The following is a 13,619-nucleotide window of genomic DNA, read 5'->3' as shown; positions in this document are numbered from 1 at the left end:
AGGAAAGAGATCAGAAGTCATAGACACAAGCATCACCAATAGAATTCAAGAGATAGAAGAGAGAATCTCATGTGCAGAAGATACCATGGAAAACATTGACACAACTGTCAAAGAAAATGCAAAATGCAAAAAGCTCCTAACCCAAAACATACAGGAAATCCAAGACACAATGAGAAGGCCAAACCTAAGGATGATAGGTATAGATGAGGGTAAAGATTCCCAACTTAAAGGGCCAGTAAATATCTTCAACAAAATTATAGAGGAAAACTTCCCTAACCTAAAGAAAGAGATGTTCATGAATATACAAGAAGCCTACAGAACTCCAAATAGATTAGACCATAAAAGAAATACCTCCCGTCACATAATAATCAAAACATCAAATGTACAAAACAAAGAAAAAATACTAAAAGCGATAAGAAAAAACGGCCAAGTAACATATAAAGGCAGACTTATAAGAATTACGCCAGACTTCTTACCAGAGAGTATAAAAGCCAGAGGATCCTGGACTGATATCATACAGACCCTAAGAGAACACAAATGCCAATCCAGACTACTATACCCAGCAAAACTCTCAATCAATATTGATGGAGAAACCAAGATATTCCATGATAAAGCCAAATTTACACAATATCTTCCCACAAATCCAGCACTTCAAAGAATAACTGATGGAAAACTCCAACACAAGGAAGGAAACTACAACCTAGAAAAAGCAAGGAAGTAATCTTCCAACAACCCCAAAAGATTATAATTACACAAACATAATTCCACCTCTAATAACAAAACTAACAGGAAGCAACAATCATTTTTCCTTAATATCTCTTAATATCAATGGACTCAATTATCCAATAAAAAGACGTAGACTATCAGACTGGATACATAAACAGGACCCAGAATTTTGCTGCATACAGGAAATGCACCTCAGTGAAAAAGACAGACAATACCTCAGAGTAAAAGGATGGAAAACAATTTTTCAAGCAAATGGTCTCAAGAAACAAGCTGGAGTAGCCATTCTAATATCAAATAAAATCGACTTTCAACCAAAAGTAATCAAAAAATATAAGGAAGGACACTTCGTACTCATCAAAAGAAAAATCTACCAAGATAAACTCTCAATTCTGAACATCTATGCTCCAAATGCAAGGGCACCCACATACATAAAAGAAACTTTACTAAAGCTCAAAGTACACACTGCACCTCACACAATAATAGTAGGGGATTTCAACACCCCACTCTCAGCAATGGACAAATCATGGAAATAGAAAATAAACAGAGACACAATAAAACTAACAGATGTTGTGAACCAAACAGATTTAACTAATATCTATAGAACATTTCATCCTAAAACAAAAGAATATACCTTTTTCTCAGCACCTCATGGTACCTTCTCCAAAATAGAACATATAATTGGTCACAGAACAGGCCTCAATAGATACAAGAAGATTGAAATAATCCCTTGCATCCTATTAGATCACCATGAACTAAGGCTGGTCTTTAATAATGACAAAAACAACAGAAAGCCCAAATACACATGGAAATTGAACAATGTTCTACTCAATGATGACTTGGTCAAGGAAGAAATAAAGAAAAAAATTAAAGACTTTTTAGAATTTAATGAAAATGAGGATATATCATACCAAAACTTGTGGGACTCCATGAAAGCAGTACTAAGAGGAAAACTCATAGCTCTAAGTGTCTACAAAAGAAACTGGAAAGAACATACACTAACAACTTGACAGCACACCTGAAAGCATTAGTACAAAAAGAAGCTAATATACCCAAGAGGAGTAGATGGCAGGAAATAATCAAATTCAGGGCTGAAATCAACCAAGTAGAAACAGAACTATACAAAATATCAACAAAACCAGGAGCTGATTCTTTGAGACAATCAACAAAATAGATAAACCCTTAGCCAGACTAACCAAAGGGCACAGAGACAGTATTCAAATTAATAAAACCAGAACTGAAAAGGGAGACATAACAACAGAAACTGCGGAAATTAAAAAAATCGTCAGATCCTACTACAAAGGCCTATACTCAACAAAATTGGAAAGTCTGGATGAAAGGGACAATTTTCTAGACAGATACCAGGTATCAAAATTAAATCAGGAGCAGATAAACCATCTAAACAGTCACATAACCCCTAAAGAAATAGAAACAGTCATTAAAAGGCTCCCCACCAAAAAACATCCGGGACCAGATGATTTTAGTGCAGAATTCGATCAGACCTTCCAGGAAGACCTAATACCAATTCTCTTCAAACTATTCCACAGAATAGAAACAGAAGGAACAATACCCAATTCGTTCTATGAAGCTACAATTACAATCATACCTAAACCTCACAAAGACACAACAAAGAAAGAGAACTACAGACCAATCTCTCTTATGAATATTGATGCAAAAATAATAAAATTCTTGCAAACCAAATCCAAGAACACATCAAAACAATCATCCATCATGATCAAGTAGGCTTTATCCCAGAAAGGCAGGGATGGTTCAATATTTGGAAATCCATCAATGTAATCCACTACATAAATAAACTCCAAGAAAAAAACCACAAGATCATCTCACTAGATGCTGAGAGAGCATTTGACAAAAGTCAACATCCCTTCATGTTAAAAGTCTTTGAAAGATCAGGAATTCAAGGCCCATACCTAAACATTGTAAAAGCAATGTACAGCAAGCCAGTAGCCAACATCAAACTAAATGGAGAGAAACTTGAAGCAATCCCACTACGATCAGGGACTAGACAAAGGCTGCCCACTCTCACCCTACCTATTCAATATACTACAGGAAGTCTTAGCCAGAGCAATTAGACAACAAAAGGAAGTCAAAGGGATACAAATAGGAAAGGAAGAAGTCAAAATTTCACTATTTGCAGATGATATGATAGTATACTTAAATGACCCTAAAACTTCCACCAGAGAACTCCTAAACCTGATAAACAACTTCAGCAAAGTGGCTGGATATATAAAAATCAATTCAAACAAATGAGTAGCCTTCCACTACTCGAAGGATAAACAGGCTGAGAAAGAAATTAGGGAAATGACATCCTTCACAATAGTTACAAATAATATAAAATACCTTGGAGTGAATCTAACCAAGCAGGTGAAAGATCTGTATGACAAGAACTTCAAGTCTCTGAAAAAACAAATAGAAGATCTCAGAAGATGGAAAGATCTCCCATGCTCCTGGATTAGCAGGATTAATTTAATAAAAATGACCATCTTGCCAAAAGCAATCTACAGATTCAATGCAATCCCCATCAAAATTCCAAATCAATTCTTCATAGAGATAGAAAGAGCAATTTGCAAATTCATTTGGAATAACAAAAAAACAGGATAGCGAGAACTATTCTTAACAATAAAAGTACTTCTGGGGGAATCACCATCCCTGTACCTCAAACTGTACTACAGAGCAATAGTGATAAAAAAAAAAAAAAAAAAAAAAACCTGCATGGTATTGGTACAGAGACAGACAGGAAGATGGAATACAACTGAAGATCCAGAAATGAACCCACACACCTATCATCACTTGATCTTTGACAAAGGAGCTAAAACTACCCAGTGGAAAAAGGACAGCATTTTCAGCAAATGGTGCTGGTTCAATTGGAGGTCAGCATGTTGAAGAATGCAAATCAATCCATTCTTATCCCCTTGTACAAAGCTCAAGTCCAAGTGGATAAAGGACCTTCACATAAAACCATATACACTGAAACTAACAGAAGAGAAGGTGGGGAAGACCATCCAATACCTAGGCACAGGGGAAAAGTTCCTGAACAGAACACCAATGGCTTATGTTCTAAGATCAAGAATTGACAAATGGGACCTCATCAAATTGCAAAGCTTCTGTAAGGCAAAGGACACTGTCAATAAGACAAAAATGGCAACCAACAGATTGGGGAAAGATCTTTACCAATCTTACATCTGATAGAGGGCTGATATTAAATATATACAAAGAACTCAAGAAGTTAGACTCCAGAAAACCAAATAACCCTATTAAAAATGGGGTACAGAGCCAAAGAATTCTCAAATGAGGAAACTTGAATGGCCGAGAAGCATCTTAAGAAATGTTCAACATCCTTAGTCATCAGGGAAATGCAAATCAAAACAACCCTGACATTCCACCTCACACCAGTCAGAATGGCTAAGATCAAAAACTCAGGTGATAGTAGATACTGGCAAGGATGTGAAGAAAGAGAAACATTCCTCCATTATTGGTGGGATTGCAAGCTGGTACAACCACTCTGGAAATCAGTCTGGTGGTTCCTCAGAAAATTGGACATAGCATTACCTGAGGACCCAGCTATACCATTCCTGGGCATATACCCAGAAGATGCTCAACATATAACAAGGACATATGCTCCATTATGTTCATAGCAGCCTTATTTATAATAGCCAGAAGCTGGAAAGAACCCAGATGTCCTTCAACAGAGGAATGGATTAAAAAAAAAAGGTGGTACATCTACAAAATGGAGTATTACTCAGCTATTAAAAACAATAAATTTGAGGAATTTTTAGGTAAATGGATGGAACTAGAAAATATCATCCTGAGTGAGGTAACCCAATCACAAAAGAACACACATTATTATTAGTTATGCACTCACTAATAAGTAGATATTAGCCCAAAAGCTTGAAATAGCCAAGATTCAACTCACAGACCACATGAAGCTCATGAAGAAGGAAAACCCAGTGTGGGTGCTTCAGTCCTTCTTAGAAGGAGTAACAAAATACTCAAGGGAGCAAATATGGAGACAAAGTGTGGGACAGAAACTGAAGGAAGTGCCTTCTGGAGACCATTCCATTTGGGTACCCATCTCATGTGCAGTCACCAAAGGTAGACACTGATGTGGATGTCAGGAAGTGCATACTGACAAGAGCCTGACATAGATGTCTTTTTAGAGGTCTGCCAGAGTCTGACATATTCAGAGGCAAATGCTCACAGTTAACTATTGATCTGATCAAGGGGTTCCCAATGAAGGAGTTAGAGAAAAGACTGAATGAAGGAGCTGAAAGGCTTTGTGGCCCCATGAGGAAAGCAACAATACCAACCAACCAGAGCTCCCCAGGGTCTAAACCATCAGTCTGGGAGCACATAGGACGGGACCCATGACTCCAGCTGTATATGTAGGAAAGGATGGCCTTGTCGGGCATTGGTAGGAGAGAAGATCCTTGGTCCCATGAAGGCTTGACACCAAGTGTGGGGGAATTTGAGGATGGGGAGGTGAGAGTGGGAGGGTAGGTGGGAGCACATCCTCATAGAAGCAAGAGGAGAGGGGATGGGATAGGGGATTCCTGGGCAGGGGGAGAATGGGATAAGAGGTTAAAATCTGAAATGTAAATATAATATCCTATGGGAAAAAAAGTGACATTATCTAAGTTATAGTTTCTTCAGATTTGGGGTCCTCACCAGCCTTCTACAATATAACCTTCAAAATCTTGTAATACAAGGAGATGGAAGCCAACAAGTGAAGAGCAACTGTGTAATGAGTGGTCTAACATCAGCCCTCTCATCAGCACAGAGTACTTCAGTGACCTCTAGGTACCTTTAACTGACAAGGACAGGGTGGTTCTACCAACCTCAATCTAACCATTCTCCTGTTCACACTTTTTGGGGTCACTCCATAGTTTCCACTGAGAGAGAAGCTCCTTGTGTAGGTTCTAACATAGCAGCTTCAGCCTGTTACCTTCTACTGCATCTACTTGGTTTAAAGGTTGGATACCAGCTAATGGGAAGACACAATGTTCTCTCAGGTCCCTTTCTTACCTTTTCATTACTGCCCTCCTTCTCTTAGAACTTGACAACAAAAGGAGTTTTCTGTACACCTGCAAGAGCTAGAAGAATACTGCCAGGGGGTCCTCTAGGAATTCTCTCCCCACTGCCCTGCCCTGAGCCAATAAAAAAAAAGGTTTTTTTTCCTCCACACATGCTTACAAATGCTCTCTCTTCTTGAAGTTGCTTGCCTTCCCACAGACATTACTTTTTATTTGTCTGTCTGTCTGTTTGTTTGTTTGTTTCATTCTCAAAGGGATCAAAGCCCTTTATTTTAAAAATGAAACACTGAAGCAAACAGATAAAAATATGGGGAACACTTTTCAATATGTTAGGGGTAGGCAAAACCTTTTTGACCTTCAATGGCACTGGAACAAGACTTAAGTATCCATAGATGGAACTAAATTAAATTTTAAAAGTATGTATTTTTTAAATTTTATTTTTATTTGTGTGTCTATATGTGTATATGTGCCCTATGCATGCAGGTATATGTGAAGGCAAGGGGGGGGTGTCAGATTCCTGATGTTTCTGAAGTTACAGATGTTTGTAAGATACCCAATGTGTGTGCTGATATGCAAACTCTGGTCCTCTGGAAGACTATCAGGAATTCTGATCTGGGATATGGACCCTAGACCTCCCCCAAAAAGGAACAGAAGCAATCGGCTCTATCTACCACCAAGTTAAGTTTTCTCTCCCTTTCTGAGCATCCTTCCAGTGTTAATCTTCAATAAACAGACTGAAAGATGGGAGACTGGGTATCATGGGAGCCTGAAGAATTCCCAGGAAAGCCTTGATAGTCTTTAGATGTAAATGCACACACTTTCCTCAGCACTAAGGTTTGTCCCATTTTCTTGAGAATATAGAAAAGGGTTTAACACCAAGAACATGGGTAAAAACATGTCTGTCTTGTCTAATATTTCTAATAGTCTGTTCAAATAATAATGTTAATAGACTATAGAATATTGGAGTAGAAGTGGATAATGTGACACTCCCTCCAAGTCACCCTGTACCTCTCAATGCTACACAGGCATCCATGCTTCTGTCCAGTGGGAGGAGACGGGGCTGATTCATCACACACTGAATTTACTGCTGAGTCCACTGGAGAAGCAATTGCAGCTCGCTAAAGAAGCAGAGTGAGTCAATTCTCCCTTCAGAACACTCGGAACAAAACGCAGAGAAGAAATTATTTATTACGGGGCTCTCCTGGAGCTCATCTTCTCTAAGAGAAAAATCCGGGCATAAACTCAATCAGTTTTCAGAGACATTTATTTAGGTAAGCTAAGGAAGTGCTTCAAAGGGACTGGAGTGGGCTTTCACAAAGGGGAGCCACAGCCCAGCCGGTTCAGTATTGTGGATTTTAAAGAATCCTTTATGGATATTTATGAGGCAGATGGTATATCATAGGATAAGATGGCCTTCTTCCTTCCCAAAAACATAGTGGACCAGAGCTCCCTTTTAGAGTGTCTCTTCCCATAATTCTCTAGGAAAGTCCACAAAAACGGGGATGAGGCAAACCATGATGTGAATGACATCATACTGGAGCCAAGGTGTTCTGAGGGTGAAGACACTGTTAGTGAACATATGGAAACATGTCCTGGCGTCTCAGCTTCTGATGGAGCAGGAGCACTCTACCTGCAGCCTCAGAGACATTTAATCACAGAGGAAGCCTGAGACACAGCTGCCAAGATGCAGCCATATAGACAGGCTTCAGTTCTCTTGGTTATCTCACACCTAACTCCTTTTTGAGGCTGCTTTATTGTGTCTTTGAGTTTAAGAAACACAGTTTTATTGTCTAAATGTATGAAAGTCTTAAGAATAAAGTAAAATAATATGAAAATAAATAAATAAAAGGTTAATCATTTAAACCAGGCAGGGTGGCACATGCCTGAAGTCCCTGAGTGCTGGGGGTACAGGAAGGAGGATCATGAGTTCATGAAGACTTTGACTACAAAGGGACACTGTTGTCTCCAAACACAACTCATTGGAAAACAATTTGTCATTTTTTCCTTTGAATTGCTCACAAGAGTGGAAGTAGAATGGTGTTGAAATATTCCCAAATGCATCAGACTCCTCTCTTCCTTACCCTTTCCTCAAGTATGGTAGCCACTATCTCTCGCACTTTAGAGACTCTGAGTGATGAAAAGTCAGACACAGGCTTATGGGTTAGATTTTATACAGCTCTGCCTTCCCCTTTCCAGCCCATGGGCAAAGCAAGTCAACTCTTGTTATCCCCTCCTACATTTCTGGTGGCTCTTGTGCCCTCCTTTATCCTTTACTGGGGCGGGAGGGTACTTACATGCAGACACATTGTTCAGCAGCCTTGATTGCACTTCTGTCACTTCCTTCTAACAAGTTGTTTTCTGTACATCCGAGATTCCTAAGGGAACTATAAAGTTGGGTGATTGGTGAGCTATTTCTCCCCCAGAGGGATGCTGACAAAGTTTATAGTGAGCTTTACCACTCCTGAAATTCTTACCAGGAAGTCAATCCTGATCTAATAGGGAGGCAGTTTTAAATATTGCAACCAAAAAAGTACTTAAAGTGGGCACAGGGCAATCCTACCAGTTGTATGTACAAGACTGCAACTGTTGAAATAGAACAAGCCTGGATTTCACAAGACTTAGACCCTAGATCTAATAATATAGTCACGTGGGCTGGTCTTTGACCATTCACAAAGTGGAGGAGCAAAGTCGGCAGCACACCCAGAAATCAGCCTCGCTACTGCGCTCTCTAGGACACTCATCCCTAGACTCACATCTTTTCCTCTCAACTAAACGCCTTGTAAAATGGGATCAGGAATTCACAGATTATAACCTTCAAGAAAACATAGTACATGTAAAACACTTAAAATGGTGCTAATAGGTTTAGGGTTATTTGAAATATTTCTTTACGATTTTCACAGTTTTCTCCATAAATCTAAAATTTTTGAGTGTCTGGAAAGCAGTAAGCAACTAATGCATGTTACTTTTGATCTAATGTAGTTACATTATCTCCAAGGAAAGCCGTCATTGTAGTTCTCCCCATTTCACGGACAAAGAAGTTGAGGTTGAAAAGAAAAGAAAGACTACCCTTACCCTATGCCAACAGTGAAAGCTGGACTGAGATTTAAAAACAAAGCTGACATAAAAATGAAGACAGGGAGGACAGAGGGGGAGGACAAGGAGGACAGAGGGAGGAGGACGGGGAGGACAGAGGGAGGAGGACAGGAAGGACAGAGGGGGAGGACAGAGAGGACAGAGGGAGGAGGACAGGGAGGACAGAGGGAGGAAGACAGGGAATACAGAGGAAGGAGGACAGGGAATACAGAGGGAAAGAAGAGAGGTACAGAGGGGGAGGACAGAGTACAGAGGGGGAGGATAGGGAAGACAGAGAGGGAGGACAGAGTGCAGAGGGGGAGGACAAAGAATACTGAGGGGGAAGAGAGAAGGGGAAGGAAAGCGAACCCTGAGGAGAGGAATCCCTAACTTTCTATGTCTGCCTCAACTCCCAATATAATTTGACTCCTTGAATGTTCTAATTTCCAATTTTAACAGCTACATAACAAGGAAATTGTCCTTCCTTTCCACAAGATTTATGAGAAGACTGAGCAGGCCAAGGTCAACATGCATGTTTTGTGAACAATGCAGAGTTGGATAAACAAAAGGAGGACTGGTGTCACAAGTATTTCCAATTTACAGATCGTAAAATACATAACGTGGTTAGTTCAGATGTCATCTCTGTCTCTCACACCTCAAATACAACGGAGTATAGTTACTGAACTCCTCACACACAGTAGCTGCCATTGAGTGGACATAGATGAACAGGAGTCAGTTACTGCCTTAATGACATTCATCAGCCTGTTAGCACGTGAAGGACAGAGATCAGATGGTGAAGCACTTGGCAAAAAGCATAGCATAGGAGAAGGATATCCATCAAGTTTGGATAACTTACTTTGCCCATGGGTGAAGGGGATCAGCAAAGCTTCTAAGAGGGGCTTCCATAGGTTCTGAAAGATAAATAAAAAGAGTTTGCGTCTCCATATGTCCTGTCAGTTGGCCCTAATGACTACTGCCCAGCTAATAGGACTTAGGACTTGCTAAATACCAGTCCTGGTAATCCTAAGACTGGGTATGTATGAGGGCAGGGTCACCAAGGTACTGTCCAAATGCCTCATTTTTCAACATTTCCATCATATCTACTGTGTAGTTCCCACCCACCCCCTCTCGGGTCTTACAAGTAAGCATTCTCTAAGGAAAATATGCTGCCCTGTCTGAGTATTGTTTTTACTTCTATCCAGAGAAACTTTGAGGTAAAACTTGCTATCCCCACACATGCAGGGAGCTCATACTACCCTTTAACATGATAATTGTTATAATAACATCCAGGGTTTGCATTCCTATGTCTGTGGTCACTGTGGCTGGAAGACATGCTGTTGACCACCTATGCCTACCACAGAAAGCTTGGCCTTAAAACACCACTGCACTAGCAGAATATGACAGAGGGAACCCTCATTGATATAGGTTCTAATAGGAAAAAAAAATAAACTCAAAAACTTTAGATGTTGGGAGTTAGTTAGTTAGTTAGTTAGTTGTTAGTTAGTTAGTTTAGTTTGTTATGTCTTACCCACTTTCTGCCCTAAACTGCCATTTCTAGTCTCATTGCTCGAGATCTCTGAACAAACCATCAGTGTTTACCAAGTGAATAATTTTGCCAGACATTCACTATGACCCCCTAGTGTCAAAGAGAATCACTGCAGGCTTCTCATGCCTCCACCATGCAAGGGAGCCTTCCCTCTCTTCTGTGTGTACACTAATGTCAAATGCTTACACGAATGCCAAATGCTTAATACATGTGAACAAATATCAGAATATAAAGTAAAGTTGAAAACTGTAATTTTCACACACACATTTATACAAAATTACACATATATGAAGGCAAAAGCCCTTTCAAAGTCAACTTAGAGGTTATGTTCCTATGACAAGGTTAAAGTATCACCGGCTAATGGGCACTATCAATTCCAATATCAGAACACCTCCTGGGAAAGTGATATACTTAGAGATTTCCATAGCCTGCAAGGGAGACAGTCACTTGACTTGTCAGGGCACCATAAATGGTCACTACTGCCACCTTCATAAGAGGCCATGCTGTTTGCAGAAGAGCTATAGTTTAGTCCCATACAACCAAAACAATGTTGGCTACCACCAAGAGCAGTCAAGGCTTCCAGAGCTAAGTTCTCTTTCTTCATTCAGGTTTTCTAGCCAACTCAGTGTCACTAATGAAGGATTACCATGGACTCAGCAATTGGTAAATAAATGAAACTTATAAGTTGTAGGGAGTGGCATACGGAAGAGGCTTTGGACTGTATAATCACATGGCAGAAGGCAGAGAGTGGGAGAAAATAAGAATGGGCCCCAGCACTCATATGAATGAACCCATTCCCACTATTATGCAATTCCTGAAGGACCTGCAGCCTCCTCACAGCCCAGCTCTCTCACTTATGATGGGAATGCAGTTTCCAACATTTGAGCTTCAGAGGATGTGCTCAAATGATGGCAACACATGAAAGGTTCCCACTGATTCCCAAATAATTACCTTTCACTTGTTTCCAACCAACATTATCAAATAATAACCTTCCACTCATTTTCAACTAATCTCTGCTCTGGGCATATAGACATCGTCGATAGAATAGGACTAAGTGATAACAGCCCATTGGCTCAATGCAGGGGCAAGACACCCCATTTAGTTCTCTAAACAGGTCTTTAAATCTAGATTAAGAGTCTTATCCAGGGTGTCAGGTTTTCTAGGTTCTGGAGGGTCTGGGCATGATGCATTACCTTATTGAATTTGTTTCCCTTATAAATTACAGCTCAGAAAGGTCTGGATATGAGAAGTTGTGTGTTTGGAGATGCTGGAGACATACTCATTGAGTCGATCAGAGTGTAGCTAGTGTATATGTTTTCCCTTTGTCGTACTAATCTCAGATCTGCCACAGGTTCGCTGTTTCCCATGCAGACCCTCTAAGAGGGAGGGTTTCAGGTGATGTGCTGGGATTGAATTCTCCCTCCCCATCACTCAGAGCTTAAGCCTGCTCTTTCACTGACACTTCACAATACCTTGGATAATTGCTTGTCTGAATTCAATAAACACTTCATGCATTAATGGGATTTTACTAGCAGTTGAGCCCCATCATGAAATTTGATTTCTTCTTTTCCCCCCTCCCCCTGGCTCCTTTGTAAACAGCTTGTGAAATGCTTGTCACAGTCCTCTGTTTGCATGGGCTCCAATTATAGCATCAGCATACCCATGCCCCTGCGCTCTCCAACAGGTGTAGAATTGTGTTGCGCTGTACAATATCACCCAAGGAATTTCCCAGTATATTTATGCAAATTCCATATGCCCCGACTACTGTGTTTAGTGCTAAGTCTATACAGAAAAATGATCCATAGGATTGTTGATGTAGGCTTTGTCTCTAGAAGTACAGTAAACTCAGTATGCTATAGATGGTATTTTCTAAATTTCCATATCAAAAATTCTAGCACCGATATACAGTCATTATCTGGCTGTTCCTATCCCCAACCTCAAACCAAGCAAAGCCCTGTACAGCTTTAAGGAAGGAAGCCAAGGGAGCATTGGTTATGCTAAGTGTTGGACCGATAAGGTCAATTTTATCAAGTCCACTTGGCAAGCTGGTGGTACTCTTTTGACTCTAGATACTGAACTCGGGAGTTGTGTGAGGTCTTACACAAACATTGCCTTAGTCCTGAGTTTCACCCTGAGTTTCATGACTCATCACCTCAAGTGCAAAAAAAAAAAAATAATAATAATAACATCTGCCACAATACTGAGTAATTTCTCCCCATGATTCGGTCCCCAAGTGGTCATAAATGTGCCTCTGGCATTAAAAATCACTTAAGTGTAGTTGTACTACATCGTCTGGTGTGAATAGAGTCCTTGTTTTATTTGAAACTAACGGCAATTGTAATCTGAACAGTGGAGTGCTTTCCCACATTATCACGAGTTCATCTATAGAAGTTATACCCCGGTTCAGCAAACAGTCCCCACGGGGGACCACAGTACTATAAAACCAGCTAGAATAGTTGCAGTGAGCAGAATCCTGCCACTCAATTGCACTCAGAAAATGCAATTCTGCAGAATTAACCCCTACTTAATTCTGTCCCTGACAAGTATTTTATAAGGTTGATATAATTCAATAGAAAAAACTTAAATGGCATAGCTGGAGATGTGAGTTCTGGTCGTACGATGTAGCAGTAAGCTTCCTTCTAATCCTTCCTTCTGATCTACCTTTGCATTTGTAAGATAAACGGTTGTGCTTTACAGGAGAGAAAACACCACCAATAATGTATTAGGTAATTGTGTCCATTCAGACACTCATGATACTCTCAAGTCACCGGAAACAGTACAAGAAGGCATCTGATGATTGAGGTCCCTCAGAGAAGACAGTGTAGGGACATATTCTTGCTCCACACTCAGCAGCTGTGAGAAAGTACAGAAGCCACTATTTAATAACTGTAAAATGGGTCCAACACTACTTGAAGAATTAGTGTGATGGCGGAGTTTGTGGAGCCCTTGGATAAGTTCTAGAACACTCTATAAATCCCACAGGATTCTTAAAAGCTCTACTGAACGTAGGCCTACTCCACAGGGTGACTCTGCTGATACATCTACTGGAAGAAATGTCACAGCCCCGAACATCTATGTATCTCAATGGGATGTTACCCATCACTGAAATGCATTAGGGAAAGTACTGTATTTTTATTTGTTTGTTAACTTTTTATTGCTTCTTTGTAAATTTGACATCATGCACCCCAATCCCACTCATCTCCCCTTCCCTTTGTATCGACCCTTTGCAA

The 13,619-nt window shown here is 40.2% G+C and overlaps 1 protein-coding gene across 16 annotated transcripts in view; it reads right to left on the bottom strand.

The window, feature by feature from the left end:
- Positions 1-13,619, bottom strand: part of LOC143435565 (uncharacterized) — a 274,667-nt gene that overhangs the window by 212,298 nt on the left and 48,750 nt on the right. For 6 of the 16 annotated variants that reach the window (XR_013105992.1, XR_013105998.1, XR_013105994.1 and 3 more), the window contains one exon: positions 9,700-9,754. Coding sequence is in view for 3 of the 16 variants with exons in the window: in XM_076918719.1 (XP_076774834.1) it covers positions 9,700-9,754 (55 nt within the window). In the remaining 13 variants the exon portion in view is untranslated. Of the gene's footprint in view, positions 1-6,779; positions 6,928-8,065; positions 8,156-9,699; positions 9,755-13,619 lie in introns of all 16 variants that reach the window. The other 10 variants (XR_013105981.1, XR_013105987.1, XR_013105993.1 and 7 more) reach the window with 3 other exon arrangements.

Source organism: Arvicanthis niloticus, chromosome 1 (assembly GCF_011762505.2).
Source record: "Arvicanthis niloticus isolate mArvNil1 chromosome 1, mArvNil1.pat.X, whole genome shotgun sequence".
NCBI classification, from domain to species: Eukaryota; Metazoa; Chordata; class Mammalia; order Rodentia; family Muridae; genus Arvicanthis; species Arvicanthis niloticus.
This window is presented reverse-complemented; position numbering and strand designations above follow the sequence as displayed.